Source organism: Lissotriton vulgaris, chromosome 1_1 (genome assembly GCF_964263255.1).
Source record: "Lissotriton vulgaris chromosome 1_1, aLisVul1.2, whole genome shotgun sequence".
Taxonomy (NCBI): Eukaryota; Metazoa; Chordata; class Amphibia; order Caudata; family Salamandridae; genus Lissotriton; species Lissotriton vulgaris.
The window spans coordinates 1,901,233,964-1,901,256,397 of NC_141685.1; the positions used below are offsets into that span (position 1 = coordinate 1,901,233,964).

At 45.7% G+C, this 22,434-nt stretch overlaps 1 protein-coding gene across 1 annotated transcript in view; it reads right to left on the reverse strand.

Annotated features, from left to right (window-relative positions):
• The window catches only part of ADAMTS20 (ADAM metallopeptidase with thrombospondin type 1 motif 20), a 1,033,120-nt gene that overhangs the window by 913,607 nt on the left and 97,079 nt on the right, over positions 1–22,434 (reverse strand). Inside the window, exon 6 of the mRNA XM_086919514.1 lies at positions 6,685–6,831. Within this exon, the coding sequence (XP_086775640.1) occupies positions 6,685–6,831 (147 nt within the window). The remainder of the gene's footprint in view (positions 1–6,684; positions 6,832–22,434) is intronic.

Genomic DNA, 22,434 nt, shown 5'->3' on the forward strand with positions numbered 1-22,434 from the left:
TATATATTTACATGGAGCATGGGATGTACATGAGTGGAAAGAAAAGAGAGAAAGAAGAAGGAGTATAGGAGTATAGGAGGGGTAGAAGAGGGCGCCGGGGATGGTTAATAGTTCGATTGTCCATGTTCTGTTGGTCTTGTTTTATGCCTCCTCCTTTGCGAAGCTTCGTTGTTTGTTGGTGTTTCTTTCCCCGGCCCCGGACAATAGTAAGGAGGGGGGGGGGGAATAGAGGTCGAGGTCGATAGAGAGAGTGCCTGGTACGCTGGAATGTGTGTCCCTTCTGTAGTGTCTGGATTTTGCGCCTATGGGGGTTTGTGTGATGATAGGTAGTGGTCTAGGGGACCCCACACGTTCGCTTGCCTATGTGTTTTCGGTGAGTGTTTCGCTGTAATGTTGTCTGCCCCCCTTAAGAACGTGACCCAGTTGAGCCATGCTTGGGGCGCGGCTTTTGAGGTGTCCTTCCAATTACTTAGGACCGTTTTGACTGCTGCCGTTAGCAATAGGTCAATGAGGTCGCGATCTTCTGTCGTTGTGATTGACGGAGACGTAAAGCCCAGGAGTAGGTTTGGAAAATCTATGTGTATGTTTATTCCTGTGATCTCATTGATGAGTGTTCCAATTCTGTTCCAGAATTCCCTGACCTTAGGGCAGCTGAGCAGAAGGTGTTCTAGGTCTCCCTTCGCTTTGTGGCAATTCCAGCATGTATCGCTCTCTCGGATCCCCAGAGCGGCCAGGCGGGCTGGTGTCCAGTATGCCTTGTGCACTAGCCAATATTTAGTCTGGTTGAGCGCTGCCGTTATTTTCTTTCTAGTGGCGGATCTCCACATCTCTGCTTTCTCTGCCTCGCTTAGCTCCCTTCCTGTTATCTCCCCCCAGGAATTTGTGATCTTATCGTTTAGTTTGGAGTTTTTGGGGCAGAGGGCTTTGTATAGGTGTGCTACTTGGTGTCCTAGTGTGTTGAGACTGGCTGCGAGTTGTATGAGCGGGGGAGTGCGGTTATTGAGGTTTGCCTTCCTGATGGCAACTTTAATTTTCAGGAAGTTGTAGAGCTCTATGCTTTGTAGGTTGTGTGTTTCTTTGATGGTGTCGAAAGATGTGTATGCGCCCCGATCCTGAAGGTCTTGGGCCGTAGAGATACCATGTCCATACCACTCGTGCATGTCTAGGACCTTATCTCTGTATTTCAGTGTTGGGTTATGCCATATAGATTCAAATTGGCTGCCCCTTATGCTTGATGTCAATAGCTTGTCGACGCTCAGAAGAGCTGTTTTCGTGTTCTTCAGGACGGGGTTCTCCTTGACTGCTGGGTGTCTGGTGGCTGTGAGAGGGTGATGGGGTTCATCCCTTTTAGTAGTCCTCGCTCTAGTGTCAACCATGCTGGGGTATATTCCTTTCTTGGGTCTAACCAGTGTAGTCCCTGTCTGGCTAAGAATGCTACCTGGAATCTTTTGAAGTTTGTTATGTTCAGACCGCCCTGATCTTTTGTGAGTCTAAGCTTGTGTATGCTTATTCTGGGTTTTTTCTCTTTCCACAGGAAGTTGTTAAGTATCTTGTCTAGTTTCTTGTGGAAATCTTCTGTGTTCGTCAATGGGAGCATTGTTAGCATGTAGTTGACCACGGGTGTTAGCATCATTTTTATCGCTTCAATCCTTCCCCCACCAAGTGGTGAATTTGGGCGACCACCCCTCCACTTTCTCTTTAATTTTCTTTATTGTTGCCTTTTCGTTGTGCTCCAGTGTTGTTTTTAGGTCTCTCTCAAAAAGGATGCCTAAGTATTTTATGGGCTTCTGTTGCCATGTTAATCCCGAGTTCCCTAGTACCTCTCTTGTTGTGTGGATATTTAGGGGTTTGCATTCTGATTTGTCTTTGTTGAGCTTGTACCCTGATACTTGCGCGTATTTATCAATGGTATCAGTCAGTGCTTTAATGGATCTTTCGGGGTCCTCTGTGACTATTAGGACATCGTCCGCATATGCCGCCAGCTTAAAAGTTTCTCTCCCTATTGTTATTCCTGCTATATCTTCATTCGTTCTGATCATCGTGAGGAGTGGTTCAATGGCTAACAGGAATAGGGCTGGTGATAGTGGGCAGCCTTGTCTCGTGCCCCTGCCTAGGTTGAGTATGTTAGATGTGCCTCCATTGACCACCACTCTGGCTTTGGGGTTGTTGTATAGAGCCATCACCATCTTCCTATAGTTCGGTCCTAAACCAAATTTCGCCATACATTGCTCTAGGAAGGGCCATGAGACCCTGTCAAAAGCTTTCTCTGCGTCTAGGGCTATCATGACTGCGGCATTGTTGCTCCTGGAGGAGTGGTTGATTATGTGGCATAGGAGTCTCGTGTTATCGTGGGACATGCGGTTTTTGAGGTAGCCCACTTGAGAGTTGTGTATGAGTTTGCCTAGGTATGCATTGAGTCTGTTGGCAAGTACTTTAGCGTATATCTTGCAGTCTACATTGATGAGGGAGATCGGTCTGAAGTTCTTTGCCTCAGTTGGATCTTTCCCCTCCTTTGGTATGACAATTATGTTTGCCTCAGCCATTGTGGCCTGTCTGGACGCATTCTATGAATACCTGTTTCATTGTGGGTTTGAGGATGTGCATGTAGTTTTTGTAGAAGCTAGCTGTGAAGCCATCTGGCCTTGGCGCTTTATTATCCTTGAGGCTGGCTGTGGCTTTGGCTATCTCATCCTCTGTTATGTCGAGCTCCAGGATGTCTCGTTCGCAGGCTGATAATGTGGGGGTGGTTATACTCCCCAGCATCTCCTTGCCTCCATCCTCCTTTAGTGTTTCATCCCTGGTGTACAGCCCGTCATAGAAATCTCTAAAGACCTCTAGTATATCTTTGTTTGCCGTCATGGACTTGCCCTGTCTGTCTTTGATGGCTCCTATCGTGTGTTGTCGCTGTTTCCCTCTTAAGTAGGATGCTAAGTTCTTGCCGGCTTTGTTTGCAGTGCAAAGGTTAATAGATTTATATTTGTTGATCCAGGTCCCTGCTCGCTCACTCAATATTCTGTTGAGTTCGTACTTGTGTTTGGTCAGATTCGTGAGTGTGTTCTTGTCTTCTATTCTGGCTATGTGGCTGTTCCCCAGTTTTTTGATTTCATTTTCTAGATCTTTAATTTTTTTATTCCTTCCTTTGTTTAATCTTCCTTTGATTGTCATGACTGCTCCCCGTACGGTAGCTTTTAGTGCGTCCCATAGTACCTCCCTGTTTGTCTCTGGTGCGTCATTAATTAGTAGGTATTCGTTTATCGCCTTCTCTATCTCGGCTTTTGCTGAGGCGTGATGGAGTATGCTATCGTCGAATCGCCATCTGCGCGTTGGCTTTTCGTTGTGCCTACCCGCCAAGGTTAGGCTTACGTGCGAGTGGTCTGATACTGATCTGGTTCCTATCTCCGTGTGGTCTATTAGGTGGGTGTGTGTGTCCGACATGAGGATGTAATCTATTCTGCTGTACGAGTTGTGTGGGTTAGAGTAGAATGTGTACTCTCTGGCATCCGGGCTGCTGAGGCGCCATGGGTCTCTCAGTCTGAGTTTGGTGCAGAGATTCTTCAGGATGTTGGGGTTGTTCACTGTTTGGCTTGGCCTGCTTGGGTGTTTGTCGATCGCTGAGTCTAGAACCTGGTTCATGCGCCCGGCGACTATCATCAGATCTTCTAGTGGTAGTGTGTGTAGTTGTAATCCCACCCCCTCCCAGAAAGCTTTGTCTTCGGTGTTGGGTCCGTATATGTTCGCTACATGAAGAGTTTCTCCCGCCCTTGTGAGAGTGGTCACCAGTGTTCTTCCTTGGGTGTCAGCTTGTGAGCTTACCACTGCTAGCTGGGATTTTTTGGTGATAAATGTTACTACCCCATTCTTCTTGTTCTGTGCCGGAGATCCCACCACCTCGCTTATCCAGTTTGCACCTATACGCCCGATGTCAGCTGCTTCTAATCTGGTTTCTTGGAGCACATAGATGTCTCCCTGGAGTTTCTTAAGATGCTCGAGCACCTTCCTTCTTTTGACCGGGCTGTTGAGACCCTTGACATTTAGGGACACTATCTTAATGTCTGTTGCGATGCTGCTCTGGTTGGTGTTTGTCATTTTGTGTTGCTTGTGTTTTGCGGTCTATTTGGCCCTCCCTTGCGTGCTTGCAGTGTCTGTGTTGTGTGTATTCCTTGGTACCCATGCCTGCGTTTTCTGGACCTCGACATGAAGATATAGAGGGGAAAATAGTAGAGGAAGAAGAAGAAGAAAGGATGATAGAAGATAAGCCCATGCCTGCTCCGGTTTTTGATCACCGCCACGGCCAGAGCAGTGATCAGCTGTGCCGGGGGTCTGCATCTACGCGAGGTGCGCACGCTGCATCGATTACCGCCACGGCCGGAGCTGCGATCAACGGTGCCCGGTGGTTATCCTCCCTCCTCCTCGCCAAGGCGTCAGTTGGGGACTTCCCGGCGGCAGCGGCCCCTGTGTTGAGACAGGCCCGGTCACCCCAGTTACAATTAAAGGTGTGCCCAGGCTCGGCAGGATCTCCAAAGAGCATTAACAGGTTTAAGAACTGCTCAGCTTTGCATTGCTTTTGTTTGTCGACGATCACGGGGAGTGCAAGGCAGCAGGGAGGGGGCTCCTCCTTTCACAACCGGCACCAAATCAGCGTGTGAGTCCCCGGCCAGCACACTCTCGCACCAGCGCCGGCACTCCCGGTGGTCGGCCTCTCCAGTGGTCGGCCTCTGCCTACAAACAAGGTGGTTTACTGTGACAGCCACCAAGCCCCGCCCAGCGACTCCAAGGAGGGAAAATTAAAGGGCGTGGGAAACCAACCAAATAGTGGTCCCAGAAGAGACAAGAAAAGAAGGTCTACCGAGAACTAAAAAAAGAACTGGTTTGGGTGCCATTTACGAACTGGGGAAATGTACAGAATATACTGCAATGTGATATGCATAACATGCTATGGATATGTATAATTTATGACCAAGATATGGCAGTTCGCAAATGACAAAGATGACCAGGGGTCATGCTAATGATGACCAAAATGAGTATGTATACAATCCTTATCCCAACAAACGACCACTACAACTACAATGCATGTTGGCTAATTTATTAGGGTACAAGGTTTGTGGAGTGGGGGAAGGATAGACCAGAATGGGCGCAGTGCGGGGTTATGTCAGCACCTTCCCTCCCCGTTCTTACCTGTGGCTGTCGCTGGAAGGCAAACGCAGGGATCACCAGCACCCCCCCTCCTACATTCAGCCACCACAGGGCAGAACACGCAGGAGCTGCCATGGGCGGCAAAAGGTTGGCTAAGCCACTGACAGCACTGGCACCGCATCTAGTGATTTTTTTGAAGCTGGGGGGATGGGCAGGGAGGATGGAGAGAAGTTAGTGTGTGTACGGGAAAGGAGCGAGGACAGGGAGGGATGGAGCGAAGCAAATTGAACCACAAGCCAAGCGCAAGCAGCACAGAAGAACAGTAATCAAGGGAGCCATCAATACTTGGACCATGCTGCAAGTATTCAGATGGAGACATACTGAAGCCATACAAAGCCGAGTCGCACTCACTAATTACAGGCGCTGAGAAACAAAACTGTTTGCGAGCCTGCTCTCTCCTCATTATTAATTTCTTTTTGCAGGCAAAAATAGCACAAACCCCCAAAAACATGTTGGCATTTCCACCATGTAAGGTACAGCTGTTTCCAACCAGTGTATGAAAGCAATCAAAAGCAACTGCAACACAAAGAAAGAGTGGCTGAGTACATTAAAGCACACATCTAGTTGTACACTGCCTGACAAGTAGTTACTTCCATGATGGCATCGGTGCTTGAGAAGCAGTGAGGTTATCCATGACAGAGTACAGGCCGAGTGGCTCAATTCTGTTCAAAGAACTATAAAATTGCACGGGGCCAGGTTTGAGTCTTGGCATTGGCTCGACATCCTGTGATTCTGAGAAAATCACCTAATAGCCCGATGTTTAAACAAAAATAAACATGATTGTAACGTTGTTTAATGTGTCCCAGTACCTCATAAAAAAAACATGAATGTAACGTAATAGGAGTTCACGCAAGGCGCTCTAGTACCTTTGGGTCAAGTTTGCACTAGAGGGGAAAGAAGCACCAAGCACAAGGGTGAGTGGGCAGGAGAAAAATAAAAAAAGTACCTTAATCATAGCATGAGCAGTGGACGGCCACTAAATTCAGTGGAATCAATCTGTACTTAGTCCGTGCTCCAAGAAGGGTGCAGAAGTGACGGATTAGCCTCTAGTGGCCAATAAAGAGGCACCAAAGACGAGTGACAATGCAGCCCACGAATGGTAAGCAATGGGTGGCCTGCAAGACCGTTGCTACAAAAAATAGTTTTACAAGCGAGAGCGCATGCGCTGCCGTAGGATTGACCTAAAAACACATTTTCCCAAAATCTTTACTAAGGGCTGGGGTTCCCTTGCAAATAAATAGACCAAATGCACAAAATTAACGGCTTTACTGATCCTACAAGCAAGATCTCCCCTGGAATCCTAAGCTTGGCAGAGTCCTGTTAGGTCAGAAGCACCACAGAACATCCAAAATCTAAGCTGCATTGCGTGTGTCCTAAAATATTTAATGCTAGGGCTAAAGGAATCCCAGAGGCTACAGAAAACAAATAACAAGTAAATCACAAACATACAAGGAGCCACTTCTCAAATGATCAAAAGTCTCTTGCACTTACTCCAGAAAGTCAGTGACATATTTTTGACTGCATTTTGACCAGGTCCACGGACTTGAGTTGTAATTCAAAGTTGGCGCCATTACATGGAACTGATGTTTTACTCCAGATTCCTTGCATTTAGGACTGTCATCGTGAGGCATATTAAATCTAAAAACAAACAAAAGCACAAAATTAAATGAGTTCTTCTTATACACCCAGGACGTTATTGGTTGTCTCTATTGTAAGTGTTGAGAACGATTGTCAATTTGTGCTTCACTTGACGTCTATAATTAAATTGCTTACAGTGGGGGTCTATTAACCATTTGTGGATGGCTACTTGTAGGTTAACACAAAATCCATCACACACTAAAACCTTGGTTTGGCCACCTTTGCTTCTACTAAAGCTCCACGTCAAATGACACTGGTATTCCCCATGCAATTGTTTCTCCATTATTCCAACCTTCCTTTGCCAGGAGCAGTAAAACATGTTGCTTACTATGATGGCATCTGATTTTTTTTATGTGTTTGGGGTAGGCACAATACATTTTAACATCTAATATAACGAGAAGATTGGTTTAATTTGATTCCTAGTTTTTTAAATCATGTATTTATTTTATTTATTTTTCCAAAACGGTTCATTGTCTTCCCTTTCCCTATGGAGTACTGAAGTTAATTTCCACATTCGCCACTGTTTACAATAAAGAAGAAAAAAAGGAAATCAAGGCAAAGAGGATTTTAAAAGGTTTTCATTAAAGAAAATACACATTGCTATTATTGCTAGATGAACACGGCACTCTTATCAACTCGATTTTAAGTAGAAATGTTTGCCACAGAAGTTTGAAATCATCTGAAACCATGGGCACGTAGGGAAAGTTGTGCACAATTCCCAACGATTATGAACTTAGCCATGCTGTTAACTTGTAAGACTTCCTTCCACCAATTTGGAAAACTCAGAAATAGTGCTTACTAGAATAACCTTTGCCTGTAAACAAAGGACGCGCATATAGGAAGGGCCAGTGTAAGAATTGTACAGGTGCAGGCTTAGGGTCATCAATAATGACTACTGTTGTACTTCATAAACTGGGGTTCCCACCACAAGAAACAGAGTGCCCCAGACGAAATTGTGGTCGGTATATCTCTGTCACCCAAGGAAAGCCGGAAGGAAACCTTGCTTCCTCTGGAAAGGTTAACAAGCATGTCTATCACTGCTATCTGAGGCCAAACTCTGAGAAGTGATTCCTGTAACTTGGAGTACTGAAAGTGGCCAACAAAATGACATTCAAGTTTTCGAAGTTAAGACTGTTTTCAGCCCTAAGGGCCTGGACAAGTTGAAGAGCCTTTCAAACAAAGGTTTCCTGGAGGCAAGAAGGTAATATTTCCTGGTTTGTTCCTCTCTGAGTTTTTCTTTGTGTGCTGCAAGAAACAAGGTTTTAGCTGCACCTTGTGATGCATTTTTGAGGACCCCTCCCTGGATTTGCTCGAAGACTTTCCTCACTGAAGAATTGCAAGCTTCAAAAAAAGGGTAAGCTCCAGGGTATGGTGCGATACAGGCAAAAGGATGCACAGTGTCCCCAGCAGCAAGTTTTTGTGTTAGGGCTTCTCAAAGCTGTTGGTGTCAAAGCACAAGGATTCTGAAGAACCTCTGAATTGGCATGAACATCTTAGTGGAATCCATCTTCGCACCAGCATCCTGCCTTTCCCCATGCAAGGTTTTTGACTACCACTAAAAGCAGTCTTTGTTTATCAGATTTGGGGCATCCCCACCCTCCAAACGGGCAATTGCCATACCCTATTTAGAGATGGGGAACTGCAGGGTTTCTGACCTCACCGTCTGAAACCCTTGACCTGACAGCACAGGGCCACCATGTCACAGCTACGGTCACTCCAACATACCTAGCTTGGGGTGACCATGTCTACATTTCCCTACCCGAGTCCCCCTTGAGTGCTATGGCAGTCCCATGGTATGGAAAACAATAAAGGGCCTTCACAGAGAGAGAACTATTTGAACACCAGCATCATTGAGAGTTTGTTTTTAAACAATATTCAGCTTTTGGAGTTTGTGTATTACAACCATTAATTTCAACAGGACCAAAAGAACAAAGGCTCAGCAATTCACACTGCAGCCGCCTGGTAGGTGAGGACCTCTTAAGATCATTGGCTGACCTCTGGAAGAGCAGCAGAAGGTTTTGATGAATTGGTAGTTATGTGGGAAGCCCACCCTACTTTAGATGATGGTCTGAGTCAGAAGGTAAAACTGTTGAATAGGTGATCCATTATGCCTTACCTGATCCTCACTTTATCAGCACAGCAGAAGAAGACACCAAGCTCCCAGCCATAGACTAACATGAACTTCTGAGTGCCCATTATTTTCTAAGGATGGTTTTTGCATGTTCTATAAAAATTCATAACTCCTGATGTCCTGACTTTTGTTACTTTTGATGTTCTGTTAGTGATTAAATTCTACTCTTATTTACTCAATTGGTTTGAAAAAGTTGTTGACTGTTTTTTTATTATCTACATTATTGATTTGATGTCCGAACGCTCCATTTCTCCAAGCCTGTAATTTGCCTCAAGCTACCAAAATTAAACAAAGAATTCAAACCAGAAAGCTTTTCCCCAGATACTAGGGCCTTCCAGCCGCGGCCCCTGGAGGTAGTTGCGGTGGGGCAGAGAGGCGGGGCAGGGGAGGTGCAGGGTGGGCGGTGCTAAAAACCGGCATATGGATAATTGGAGGTAAGTAAACAATGTAATTAATAAAACGAATTTCGTAGCGCGAGCTGCATCACATTTTGCGATGCAGGACGCAAAGTTGCCCTTTCCAAATGAAAATTTATTATTCCATTATTCAGTATAGTTTCCATATGTAATGTCATAAGAAAAACCAACACTGCAAATGTCATCATGGGAATCTCTGATTTAAAATTAATTGAGGATGAGAGTTAGTCCAAAACACTACAAAGAGACATTCCTCTCTTTCACACACATGTAACTTATTAAATGATTAACCAGTGTAACAATTGGATATGCAGTTGTAGCAGGTTGCACGTTTGCTGGGTTGTAATTTATAAGATGTGACTAATATCACCACTGAAAAACTGCTAGTGAGGAATGCAATTGGCATGAAAGCATTAACCACACCAATACTTCACTGTCTTTGAGGGTTTGCATGCTTATTATTCATTATATAACCTTTAGTTTTTAACAGGCTGTGTGGAATATGTGCAAAAAACTGTACCATCTATATATAGTGATAGCCAATCTTGGAGCACCTACTCGTAAAATAAAGTGAAATTCACTTAATGGTGAAAAAAGCATACAATGTTTATAGTGTAACTGCAACATCTGAATAGGATAAACAGTACCATTCACAGTTTACACAGTACATATTCAATGTTTATTGAAAAGAACCGAGGAAATGTTTAAAAATAGAGCACGTTGGAGCAAGATGAATAGAAGATGAAAGTACTGTCGAATTGCTCAAAGCAAGAACAATAAAACTAAAAAGAAACCTGGTAGGGCACAAAAGGTAACAGTTGGGACCGAGATCTAACAAAAGTTGAAGAACAAAGTAGTAACATTTCATGTGAAATAGGAGCACAGACACGCAAATGTTTAGCTGTACAAACAGGCCTTACACTTCATGGGCAGGAGAGTTTTTTTTAAAGAAACGAAAATGTGTGCTTGAAAGCACATTTTGCACTATAAATGGATCAAAACAAGATAGATTGAAGATGACAATTCTGAACTCGCTTTGGGGTTTCCTCACATTGTTTCAATGGGGCGGGGGGGCCAATATTAAAAGCTTATTTCATGAAAACCAACTACATTTATGAGACAGCTCTATGCTCCTCTCCTCCTGCACGACCCTGCCGACGAACCATGTGCCCCCCTTTAAACCACCGAACTGCAGCCACTCTACAGCAGAACCTGCGAGGAAAATACGAGTGATCATTGCCCGACTCAGATTGAATGGAAAAGGGGAAAGGTTTCTCCCCAGAACCAGAGAGGAATGACTGCAGCTTCCCAGTTGTGGGTTTGTGGTCATGCATAAGTGTGGTTGTGGTATCAATACCAGTGGGAGAATGGAAAGTCTGTGAAATGTTCCACGACACTCGGTGTAATCACAGGAAGAAATGTGTGTTCCGAAAACAAAGTTCTACCGAATAATATTGAGAAATAAACACAAAAAACAAAGCTAGAACTACAGAAAGAGTTTTGTACGAGGCACTGAGTTTTAGTTTGAGACCAGGAAGTTTGGTTGTGGAAATATGGGCAGTTGGCAAACCCCCGCCTGACATTCGTTGCAGATGCTGCTGCCTTAGGCGATGAGATGATATGCATGCTCCATTGCTACAGAGATCCCAGAATAGACTATGTTATCTTGCGAATTGTGGATATCTGAATTTATAGCTGCATAGAGAGGACAGCACCGGAGACCAGGTTATTCTATTTTTTTAGAGTGGTGTTCAGTACCCTTCAACGGGGCTTGCAGAATGGCCAGACTGTGCCTGGATGATTCATATACCTTAGGACCCTGTGTAGATCCAGAAGGGTACCATACACTGAACGGTAAAATCCAGAAGCAGGCAAGACTGCTAGGAGCTTTAGAAGAAGTGGGCCATCACAAGGGTAGTTATGCCACAGCTCCTTAATATTTGCTTTTATTTATACACCATTTGTATTGTGTCTTTCAAAGGTAAATGGTTATTTGGATGTTCTTTAAGGTAGCCATTTCAGAGATGGGTGTTTCTTTTATTGTTTTCCTCAGCTGCGTGATTGGCTGAATGTGTGGATGTGGTCATCACAATCTGTGAGTACTAGCTCAGCTCTTATTTCTGTTAGTGGAGACTGAACAAATGCCTCCTTTGCACCATATTTTTGTTGACCTTCAGCTATTTGACTTCTGCAACGGATCTTACCAGGAGATTAGAATCCTGCTTTTCGGCCCTTCAGGCAACAGGGCTGACACCAGCCAAGACACCAGGCAAGACTTGTCGGACCCGCTTCACGGGTCCCGCAGCGCGGATCGCCGCGGGAGCAGACCAGGAGGAAGGGCTTGTGTGAGCGAACCGGCAGGGCTGCGAGCTGTGAGCAGGGACTCCGTGGACCAGGAGTCCCTGCGTGGGCCTGATTACCGCCAGCTGGCCTGCTCTCCCTGCCGGCCCGCCCCCACCCGCCCACGGAGTCAAAACAGAGGATTGGACCTTGTTTCAGCGGGATACCTCTGCAACGGATCTTACCAGGAGATTAGATTCCTGCTTTTCGGCCCTTCAGGCAACAGGGCTGACACCAGCCAAGACACCAGGCAAGACTTGTCGGACCCGCTTCACGGGTCCCGCAGCGCGGATCGCCGCGGGAGCAGACCAGGAGGAGGGGCTTGTGTGAGCGAACCGGCAGGGCTGCGAGCTGTGAGCAGGGACTCCGTGGACCAGGAGTCCCTGCGTGGGCCTGATTACCGCCAGCTGGCCTGCTCTCCCTGCCGGCCCCGCCCCCACCTGCCCACGGAGTCAAAACAGAGGATTGGACCTTGTTTCAGCGGGATACCTCTGCAACGGATCTTACTAGGAGATTACAATCCTGCTTTTCGGCCCTTCAGGCAACAGGGCTGACACCAGCCAAGACACCAGGCAAGACTTGTCGGACACGTTTCACGGGTCCCACAGCGCGGATCGCCGCAGGAGCAGACCAGGAGGAGGGGCTTGTGTGAGCGAACCGGCAGGGCTGCGAGCTGTGAGCAGGGACTCCGTGGACCAGGAGTCCCTGCGTGGGCCTGATTATCACCAGCTGGCCTGCTCTCCCTGCCGGCCCCGCCCCCACCCCGCCCATACCATTACCAGGGATTTATTACCCACCGTACATCCGCTGCGCGGGAGCGCGCGGGGGAGCGCCCGGGGCTAAGCCCGGGCAAAGGGCGGGCCGACTGTGGCCGTCCGGGGCAGGAGGAGGCAGGGCAGGGCCCTCCCTCTTACGTCGGACCGGAAAATTGTCTACAGGTATTTATTCACTGCCTCGGTAATCGAGTACTGACTGTTTAGCCACACGGGCTGCACACTGGACTAACCTGGTCGATAGGGGTATTAGAAGTCACTTTACATTAAAACACTCATATAGGAGTGGTATAATGGCTGGCAATTTATTGAACTCATCGCTACCTGCTACTCTAGGAATGAGTATATTGGGCCCTCTTGATAAGTTTTTTGCACGGACTAAAAGGGATATAGATAGAGAGTTAGAGTTGGCTGAGCGGAGAGCAGAGCGACGCCTTTCTATCGAACTACTTAAACAGACACCCTTACTATCCGTCGCAACTGAGGTTACTTCAACGCCAAATAACTCTATAGTGGGTGAGACAGATTTAGACCTATTTAATACAAATGACATCCCTCTAATTTTTAAAGAAGGTCCACCTGAAATAACACAAAAGGAGTATGTTAGCCCAATTATTATCACCCAAAATTTACGGACTTCAGCCGAGGTCATTGTATCGCATTCATTAATAGATCTGGATGCAGATGCGGCATGTCACACCTTGCCCGTAGCCACATCCCCTTTTGAAGATGGGAAACAAGGAAATAAACACACAGATAAACCAGCAGCTGGAACTATACAGAGTAAGAGAAGTCGCGAAGTATGTCATTCCCCGCCAAGGAAAAAGGCGCGAAAGGCTGGGAACAGAAAAAGGCCTGAATCTATAAAAGCGCCACTGCCTTCAAAGAACTCCAATAATAAAACTCTCAAGGCCACTGTGAAAGAAGTACCAAGTAAGCCACAAACAGGGGAGAGTGCGCCTTCATTTAGCAAGACGCACAGAGGGCTTATAGAGGACATTGAACATCTTCTTAGATCCTTTATGCTCCCTATCTTGGAGAGGGTAAAAATGCTGGGTAAAACCGTGGATCGTATACTGGAGATCCAAACAACCAAAGCAATGGGACAGAGCAAAGGGGGAGAAAATGGTCAAGCAGACACGCACTTAACACAGAACACAGTGACTCACACTAAGGCTCAGCCACAAACAACCTTAACTCATAATGACAAAAGGGTGACACCGACGGGAACTCTGGCACCCCAGGTGGGAAAAGCTATGACTATGACAAAAAAGGTCCCCGCAGTGGTAGAGACAAGGGAAACAACTAATCCACCTCAAACTCTATACAAAACAAAACATACTAAAAATGTAGATCTACCCCCTGAGTCACTAAACTATGTCATTATATTGACTGGGGTCCCCAAGTTAACAGAGGGTAGTATAGAGCCTGACATATCCCTAAAAAACAAAGTAAACCACTGGCTGAGGGCTAACAGACCACTCCCACCACATTTAAATGGGGAGATTATATCTGTTAGACGCTGTGACTGGGTGGGCGTGAGACCAAAAGAAATTGAAGGTGATGTAATCATCATAAATTTCAGGGATCACAGGGTAGTTAACCATATCTCTGATTGGTTTTCGGGAAGGCAGGATGGCTCTGTAGCCACCCGAAATTTGAGTTATTTTTATCCTCAAGGTATGATGAAGCCCCGTACCCATCCTCCAAAATGGAGTCACCATAACTCCCGTGTACCAGCCAACTATAGACAACAACCCGCCTAGATAGGCACAGGTATTATGAGCCGCCACCTGGCTTTTTGCCACATCACCCCAATAGGCTTGGACACAGCCTAAGCAGGGACAGGTACTACGATCTGCCACCTACCCCCTTGCCGCAACATGTTTATGTTTATGTTTATGTTTATAAAAACTTTTGTAGAGCGCTCTATTACCACGGGGTATCCTGGCGCGGTGAGTAATTAGACAACATGAGTACTAGATCAAAAGCCAGAACGAGCTGTTAAAGGGGGGCATTAAACAGATGAGTTTTGAGTTCTTTCTTAAAAACAGTGATGGTCGGCGAGGCTCTTAGGAACAGGGGGAGAGCATTCCAAGCAGAAGCTGCCTTAACTGAAATAGATTGGCCTCCCAGACGGGCATATTTGTATTTGGGAGTGGCCAGTAGGCATTGATTGGCCGATCGTAGGGCACGGTTAGGATTATAGAATGAAAACCGTTTCTGCAAATACGTCGGTCCCTGGCCATGGACTGCTCTAAATGCCAACACAAGAATTTTAAACAAAATTCGATGTGGTACAGGTAGCCAATGCAGACTTCGTAGGTGGCTCCGTACGCTCGACCTCCTAGGGAGAGAGAAAAGCAAACGTACTGCGGCGTTTTGTATCACCTGTAGGCGGTGAACCATATATGCAGGTAGGCCACAAAATAAGGCATTAGCATAGTCGAGCCGAGATAATATCAGGGCTCGTAGAACAGACTCCTTGGCTACCCTGGGCAGAAGAGGGAAAAATGTCCTCAAGGCTCGCAAGGTGCCAAAGCAGGTGCCGGTCAGTTTTTTAATGTGATCCGCAAACTTAGATCCTGACCGAACCAGACCCCCAAGTTCTTAGCTGGACCTCCCGTCACACTAGGACAGGGCAGGTCCGGGGGCCAAATCTGATCCTTGAAGTTGTCTGGAAAAGAGCCGAAGAATAAAACCTCGGACTTGTCTTCATTGCACTTAAGTTGAACTTGTGCAAGCCACCTGAATACTTCCGACAGACAGTGTCGGACTGCTAATGGATCAGACACACCCTTAGGCCAGGTGAATAACAGCTGTGTGTCGTCTGCGTAAGCTGTTATCTTGGCTGCCAGCTGTTCCGCCAGATATAGTAAAGGGGTCATATAAACGTTAAACAATAAAGGGCTTAACGTAGAACCCTGCGGAACTCCAGTTGACAGTCTCTTCGGGGCCGAAGAGTAGGGGGGCATCCAGACCTGCTGAGTTCTGTCGCTCAGAAACGATGACAGCCAGTCAAGGGCCAGCCCTGAGATGCCGACGGCTCGCAGTCTAGCAATAAGCAAGGCATGAGGCACCGTATCGAAGGCGGCAGAGAGGTCCAATAAAATCAGGACCGCTCTGCCACCCCCGTCCAGGCACTCTCGAACTGCCTCCGAGACCTCGACTAATGCTGTCTCGGTACTATAAGCCGCTCTGAACCCTGACTGGGCCGGGTGTAGGGCGTGGGAGGACTCAATGAAGCCATCCAGCTGTTTGAAAGCCACCTTCTCGCACACCTTCGCCAGAGCTGGCAAAAGTGAGATGGGTCGGTAGCTCGATGGCATTGCTGGGTCTAGACCAGCCTTTTTTAACAAAGGGAGCAGCTTTGCCTCCTTCCAACTTCTCGGAATCGAAGCCTTGGAAAGAGAGAGGTTAATAATATGCGTCACCTCATGAATAATAGTATCCACTATCCCTCCCAGCACCCTGGCTGGGCAGGGGTCTGCAGGAGATCCGGACTTTAACGCTGCCAGGATTTGCTGTATGTCCGATTCCGACGCCGGGAGGAAGGAAACAAACTGATCCCTTGGACATTGTCTATCCGATACTAAAAGGGCAGGTGGGGTCATAGAGGACTTTTGAGCCACTTCTAAATCCAATTGAATTTTAGCAATTTTGTCAGTAAAATAACAAGACAGTTCTTCACACCATTCAGCGGAAGAAGGGAGCCGGGGTTGGGCAGCACATGGGGATAGAAAATTTTGGACAATTGAGAAGATCTCTTTGCTGTTGTTTTCCGCCTTCTCGATTCTGTCCGAGTAGTACCTGCTTTTAGCTGTCTTAATCGCATCGTAATAATCCTTTTGGGCTGCGCGTAGGGATTTCTTGTCGGCTGGTAGGTAAGCTTGTCTCCAGGCTCGCTCTAGTTTTTTACAGACCAGCTTCTGTTCACGCAGAGCATGCGTGAACCATGGTTGAGAGGGTCTCGATCGCATCCGACGAACACCCCCCGCGTTAGTAGAGGTAGCGACACCATCCGCTATCCAAAGATTGAATGCGGCAACAGTTGCTTCCAGCTCCATCTTTGGAGCCGGGCGGGTATCGGAAAGGGACTCAGATAGGGACATCAAATTATCCGTGGGCGATGTACCATAGAAGGAATTTTCCTCATATCCTCATCTAACTGCCAAGCAAACTTAATCATGTAGTGGTCAGACCACGACATAGGCATCGGGGGGGACAAGCTGATGTCAAAATTAGAACATATCAAGTCAAGAACATGACCTCCTACATGAGTGGGGGCATCAACCCATTGAGAAAGGTGAGCCATGCTAAAAGTCTCACAGAGACGGGTAGCTTCAGTGGTATTCTCAGAATCCACATGGATGTTAAAATCGCCCAGCAGTAGAAAACGGGGAAACCGTAATGCTCGTGGCACGATAACCTCCTCTAGAGATCCAATAAAGTTTCCGACGTAGCCTGGCGGACGGTACACAAGTGTGCCGCCTAAGGTAAAATGCGGACTGAGCTCCAAACAAAAATGGAGAAGTTCCGCCTCTTTGATTTTATCCAGATGTTCGCAGGTGAGAGTCCAGTGGTCCCGATAGATCACAGCAACCCCCCCTCTTCCCACATCTGCTCCACGATCTACTCTGCAAATCCTGAAACCGCGAGGAATAGCTAACTCAACTACCGGAGAACAGGAGTCGGTCATCCAGGTCTCAGTGACAAAGAGTAGATCAAAGTTATTTTCGGCTAATAGGTCAAAGACCTCAGCCGTGTGGCACACCAGAGATCTGGCGTTTATCAGGCCCGCCTGGATATTTTTAATATCGTTACAGGGTTGTGTAGGCGGGGGAACAGGGCTATTAAGTTGATAATTACAGAAGGGGCATGATCGGAACCGGCTGTCAGAGACCGGCCAGGAATGCGCCGCCTCACAGGATGGGATCTTTAGGGCCCTAAGGTCCGCCGAAGTATACCGAAGTGCTGCAGAAGGGACAAAAGTGGTAGACAAACGGCCAGAAGTCGGGGCGCTGTGCCCGGCCAGAGCACGGACGGGCACAGACGGGCCCTCCTTTGGCGCTCCTTCGGCGCGCAGACGGCGCGCCCGCTGCGCGCGTCCGCTGCGCGCACGTCGCATTATGGCGTTTAATGCGGGCGGGCGAGCAAAAGGCTAGAGCGTCAACCCCGGTGCAATGCGGCCCCGCCTCACATCCGGTGACCGCTGGGGCCGAACGCTAACACAACGCTAAGGGCACATCCCTGCAATCCTAACCCTGTAAGTAGCGTAAATGCTCTCACGAAGTCAGCGCTACAATTTTAAAAGTTAAACTAGCAAAGTTAATAAAAGCGGCAAGTAAATGTTTAAAAAACAAAATCAGAGCGATGAGCCAGCGCTATTTAGAAAAGGACAAAGGGCACGATCATGCACTCGTGGGTCAGGTACTCACAAACATCTCAACACGTTTGAGTATGGCCCAGGTAATAACCATTACAGGTACCATGACCTCCCATCCACCTTCTTGCCTTATCATTCCAATGAGTTTGAGTATGGTTTAGGTAATAAATATCACCATACAAACCCAAATTCTTACTGGAATATTCCTCTTCATAATCTCTTTGACCACTTTCGGGCCTAGATTCAAATGATTGACTTACTAAATCCAAAATTAAAACAAAAGAAAATAAGGTGAGGGATAAGGAAATTATACATAAGAGTCCAACATCTGACAAAGGTTCAGGAAGTAAAAGAAACACGACCCTAGACACTGAAATAGGGATGGCGAATAAAATTAAAAAGGCAAACTGTACAAAGGATAAGGGCAATGACATCTCAATAGAGAGGGAAGCTAGGAAGAATGCTGGGGGAGAGGCAAATCTGATAACTAGAACAAAAGAACAGCTAATAAATGTAGTAATGTGGAATGTGTGCGGGATAGCCAACAAAGTGACAGAAACTCTTTGGGGTGAGTTTGTAACCAGCATTGACATACTCTGTGTCCAGGAAACCTGGGCTTTAAAGGAGGTGCATATAGAGGGTTTTAAAACTTTTTATGTTCCTGCAGTAATTTCCAACCATGGCAGGAATAAAGGGGGTCTATGTGTCTACGTGTCCAATCGTTTAAACACTAGCACTAGTATAGGTAGATCCACGTCACCCTACTTTCAATTTGTCACGATTGATTTAAATGGTAGGAGTGTGCTGATAGTTATTAATTTCTATAACAACATCGAAAATGCACACTTCTGGGAAGTACTAATGGAAGTGTGCAAAGAAATGAGGGAGGTAAAACCCTTGAAAGGGAAGGAATTAATCTGGATTTGGGCTGGTGATTTTAACGTAAATATATGTACTAGCGACACATGTGGTTTTGCAGAATATGGGGTGGGGGAACAAGGGGATATTAGTCATTTCGCTCATCATTCTAAAGGGAAAATCCTAAATGATATTATGGCCAAGCTTGATCTAGGGTTTGCAAATAGGCTATGTTACCCTAAGGTTGAATTCACTTCAACCTTTATGGCAAGAGGACTACAGTCAACTATTGATTTCATAATTCTACCAAATAGGTTTGGTAGTAGTGTTATGAATTTTGAAACCCTTGCTATGGGTCTGAGCGATCACCTGCCGTTAAAAATGGTACTAAACATACAGGATGTTAAAATAAATACACTAACTGAGATTTTAACATGGACCCAGAACTTAGAGGTAGCACGACGAAATGGTATTGCTTTAAAATGGAGCATGGCAGACCCGGAAAAAATTATGCAAAGAATAGTCCATGAGGCTCTCCCATCGCTACTTGTATGTTTAGAGGATAATCCCACAAGTGGAGAAATACTGGAGGCCTTTCTTAACATTACGGAAACTATAAAGGGTGCTCTGACCAGAAAGTGCCTAAAAAAGCAAAACACTCCAAAGGGGTGGTTTAACACTGAATGCACTAAGGCACACAATGCGCTAAAAAAGGCCCTAAAAGACCCAGCAAGGGATCCTGAGACCATCAGAGTATTAAGGAAAGCGTATAAGGTAACAAGAGATCAAAGGAAGAAAGCAATCAAGGAGAAGGCTTGGCAAGATTTATTGGAGGCAGCGGAAAGTAGAGACCCTCAGCTATTTTGGCAGGTAGTTAACTCACCATTTATTAATAATAAGGCGACAGCTAAAATAGATATAGCTATCAATGAAAATGCATGGGTTTTTCTCTAAATTGTATTGTGACACGCTAACCGAGCCACAATTACCAAGTAAGCATCACCCGATCCCACTAGAGTTCGAATTAGAGGAGGTCAAGGTTGCGATTAAATCTTCTCAAAACAATAAAGCCCCGGGCCCAGATGGGATCCCAAGTGATCTTTACAAAATGAACATAGATCTTTGGGCACCTGTATGTTTACGTGTAATGTGGGCATGTTGTGATATTGGTTTCATTAAAACCTGGGCAGAATCACTGATTATCCCTATATACAAAAAGGGGGATAGGGAAAGCCCATCAAATTATAGACCAATATCACTACTGGACTCAATAGTAAAAATTGCAGGAAGAGTAATCCTGACTAGGCTCCAGGATTGGGCTGAAGATCAAAATATCTTGACCCCAGTACAATATGGTTTCCGACTAGGGATGGGTACTGTGGAACAAGTGCTAAACTTTGTTCTTTTGCAGGGGAAATATACCAGTGCAAAAGAGGGGTGTTTCTACGCAATCTTCGTCGACCTTTCGTCGGCGTTTGATTGTGTTATACATGATAAACTGTGGTTGACTTTAGAAGAGATGAAAGTGGATTCTTCGATAGTCCTCTTCCTAAGACAATTATATTCGAATGCCTCTGCCAGAGTAAGGTATGGGCTGGGGGGGGAATGCACAGGATCTTTTTGCATACAGAAGGGGGTGAGGCAAGGGTGTGTGCTGGCCCCATTCCTTTTCTCTCTTTACACTAACAGCTTGGAGAGGGAATTGGGTGCCAGCAACATTGACTCTCCTAAGGCCGGGAATACGCAGATCAGCTCCCTTTTGTATGCGGATGACGCTGTGTTGATGGCAAGAACAAAGGTTGGCGCGCAAAAAGTATTGCATAGATATATAACATACATGGAAGAGAGGGGCCTCAACCTGAATGCAAAAAAGTCCTATGTGATGGCTTCTGGTAAAGAAGGAGCCAGATGTAAACAACTTAAGGCGGCAGGCACCCTACTACAAGCCACAAAAACATTTCCATAATTAGGGGTCACAATCGAGGCAACAGGGGGATGGGGCCCCGAGGTAAAAAACAGAGCGCTAGCATTTAAACGCTCAGTTGCGGCGATAAAGCATTTTGCCAGTAAATTGGGCAGAAAACAACCTGGTATAATGCTTAACATATATGTGGCCAAATGTAAAAGCATCGCCCTGTATGGGGCAGGGATATGGGGATATCATGATGTGACGATGCTCCAGGTTATTGAAAATAATTTTTTTCGCTACCTTTTGTCCCTTCCGAAAAGTATGTCAAATTATAACTGCCATGTAGAACTAGGCATGGACTATTTGACAGATCTGATTAAAATCCAGCCAATCCTACTCTGGAGGAGAATTTGGGCAACGCAAGAACTGGCTCTCAATCGAGAAATTATCCTGGATGTTAAGAAATTAGCCAACGCAAAAAGAATCAAATGGCTTGAGTATGTGAGGAAAGCCCTGACGGACATTGACAAGCCAGAATGGTATGATAAACCTGAATCAATTGGGAAAATTCCTAAAAAAGCCTTAAAAAATCTGTGTATGGAACATTTTAATACCTTAGGGCTTGGGAATGAAGTCAGCAAAAGAACTGTTCTCGAACATCAGCCGCTGCTGATTACCTTCAAAATGCAACCCTACCTAACTCTGATCACTTTGGGATTTGAGCGCTTTGTCCTGACCAGATTCAGGTTCAATATATTTCACCGCCTGGTCTCATATCCGGAGAAAAATGACTGGAATAGAACTCTGGCCCCATGCCCATGCGACAACATATCTATCCAGTCTACCTTCCATTTGGTACTATTTTGCAAACGGTATAAAAAAGAACGGGCGAGATGGTTGAAATCTTATCTTAGAGATGGGGCTTGGAGGCAATGTAGGCCAGCTTATTTACATCTCCAACAATTAGGAAACCCCCTATGTATTAGTTCTATGTCAATGTTTTTAAAAAGTGTCGTAAAATCACGGAATCTATCATGAATTTATTAATTATCGATTTATCACCATACTTGGATTTAATGCTGTTTTTATAACTAGTTATTGTGTGTATCTATAATGTGTAATCTGTTTACTATGTACTGCTTTTATGATTTTTTACTTGGTGAAAATTGAATAAAGTACTTGAATTGAATTGACTTGCATTTCAATCAATGTCCCACTTGAAATTGATACTCACTTTTTTGTTGCTACTGGAATTCTTCCATCAAATGCAAGGTTATTTTAAAGATTGTAGCTGAATGCGTTTTCCTCCTTTGCCTTTTGCGAAAATAACCTCAAAATGACCCTGATTTCAAAAATGTGGTTGGATGAGACTCCTGGTTCACACAGCGTGTAGCAGTTCCTGAAAAGTATGGCATCCTGAAGGTCGATAGACACTTAGGGATGATTCCTATCATGTTACAGCATTAGCATACAAAGTAAAAGGTCCTTTGAATATATGACTTTAGGGTTACATAAAACCATATTTAAGAATTATTGAGCCCCATAAACCAAACTCATATTTGCAGGACTTTTTTTGTGTTCTGATGATGGTTCTGAAAATGCAATATTTGACCGTTAAAATACTCTTCGGGTTTCGCATTGTCCCAGCAGATGCAGGTACCAACCTACAATGAGCGACTTGTGCTTGATAAGTTATTCAGCTATCAATTCACTTTTTAGGGAATTTGGACAGATGACCTAAAATGGAGGGACCATGAGTGAATGTTCTTCAAAATCAAGCACTACCCGTG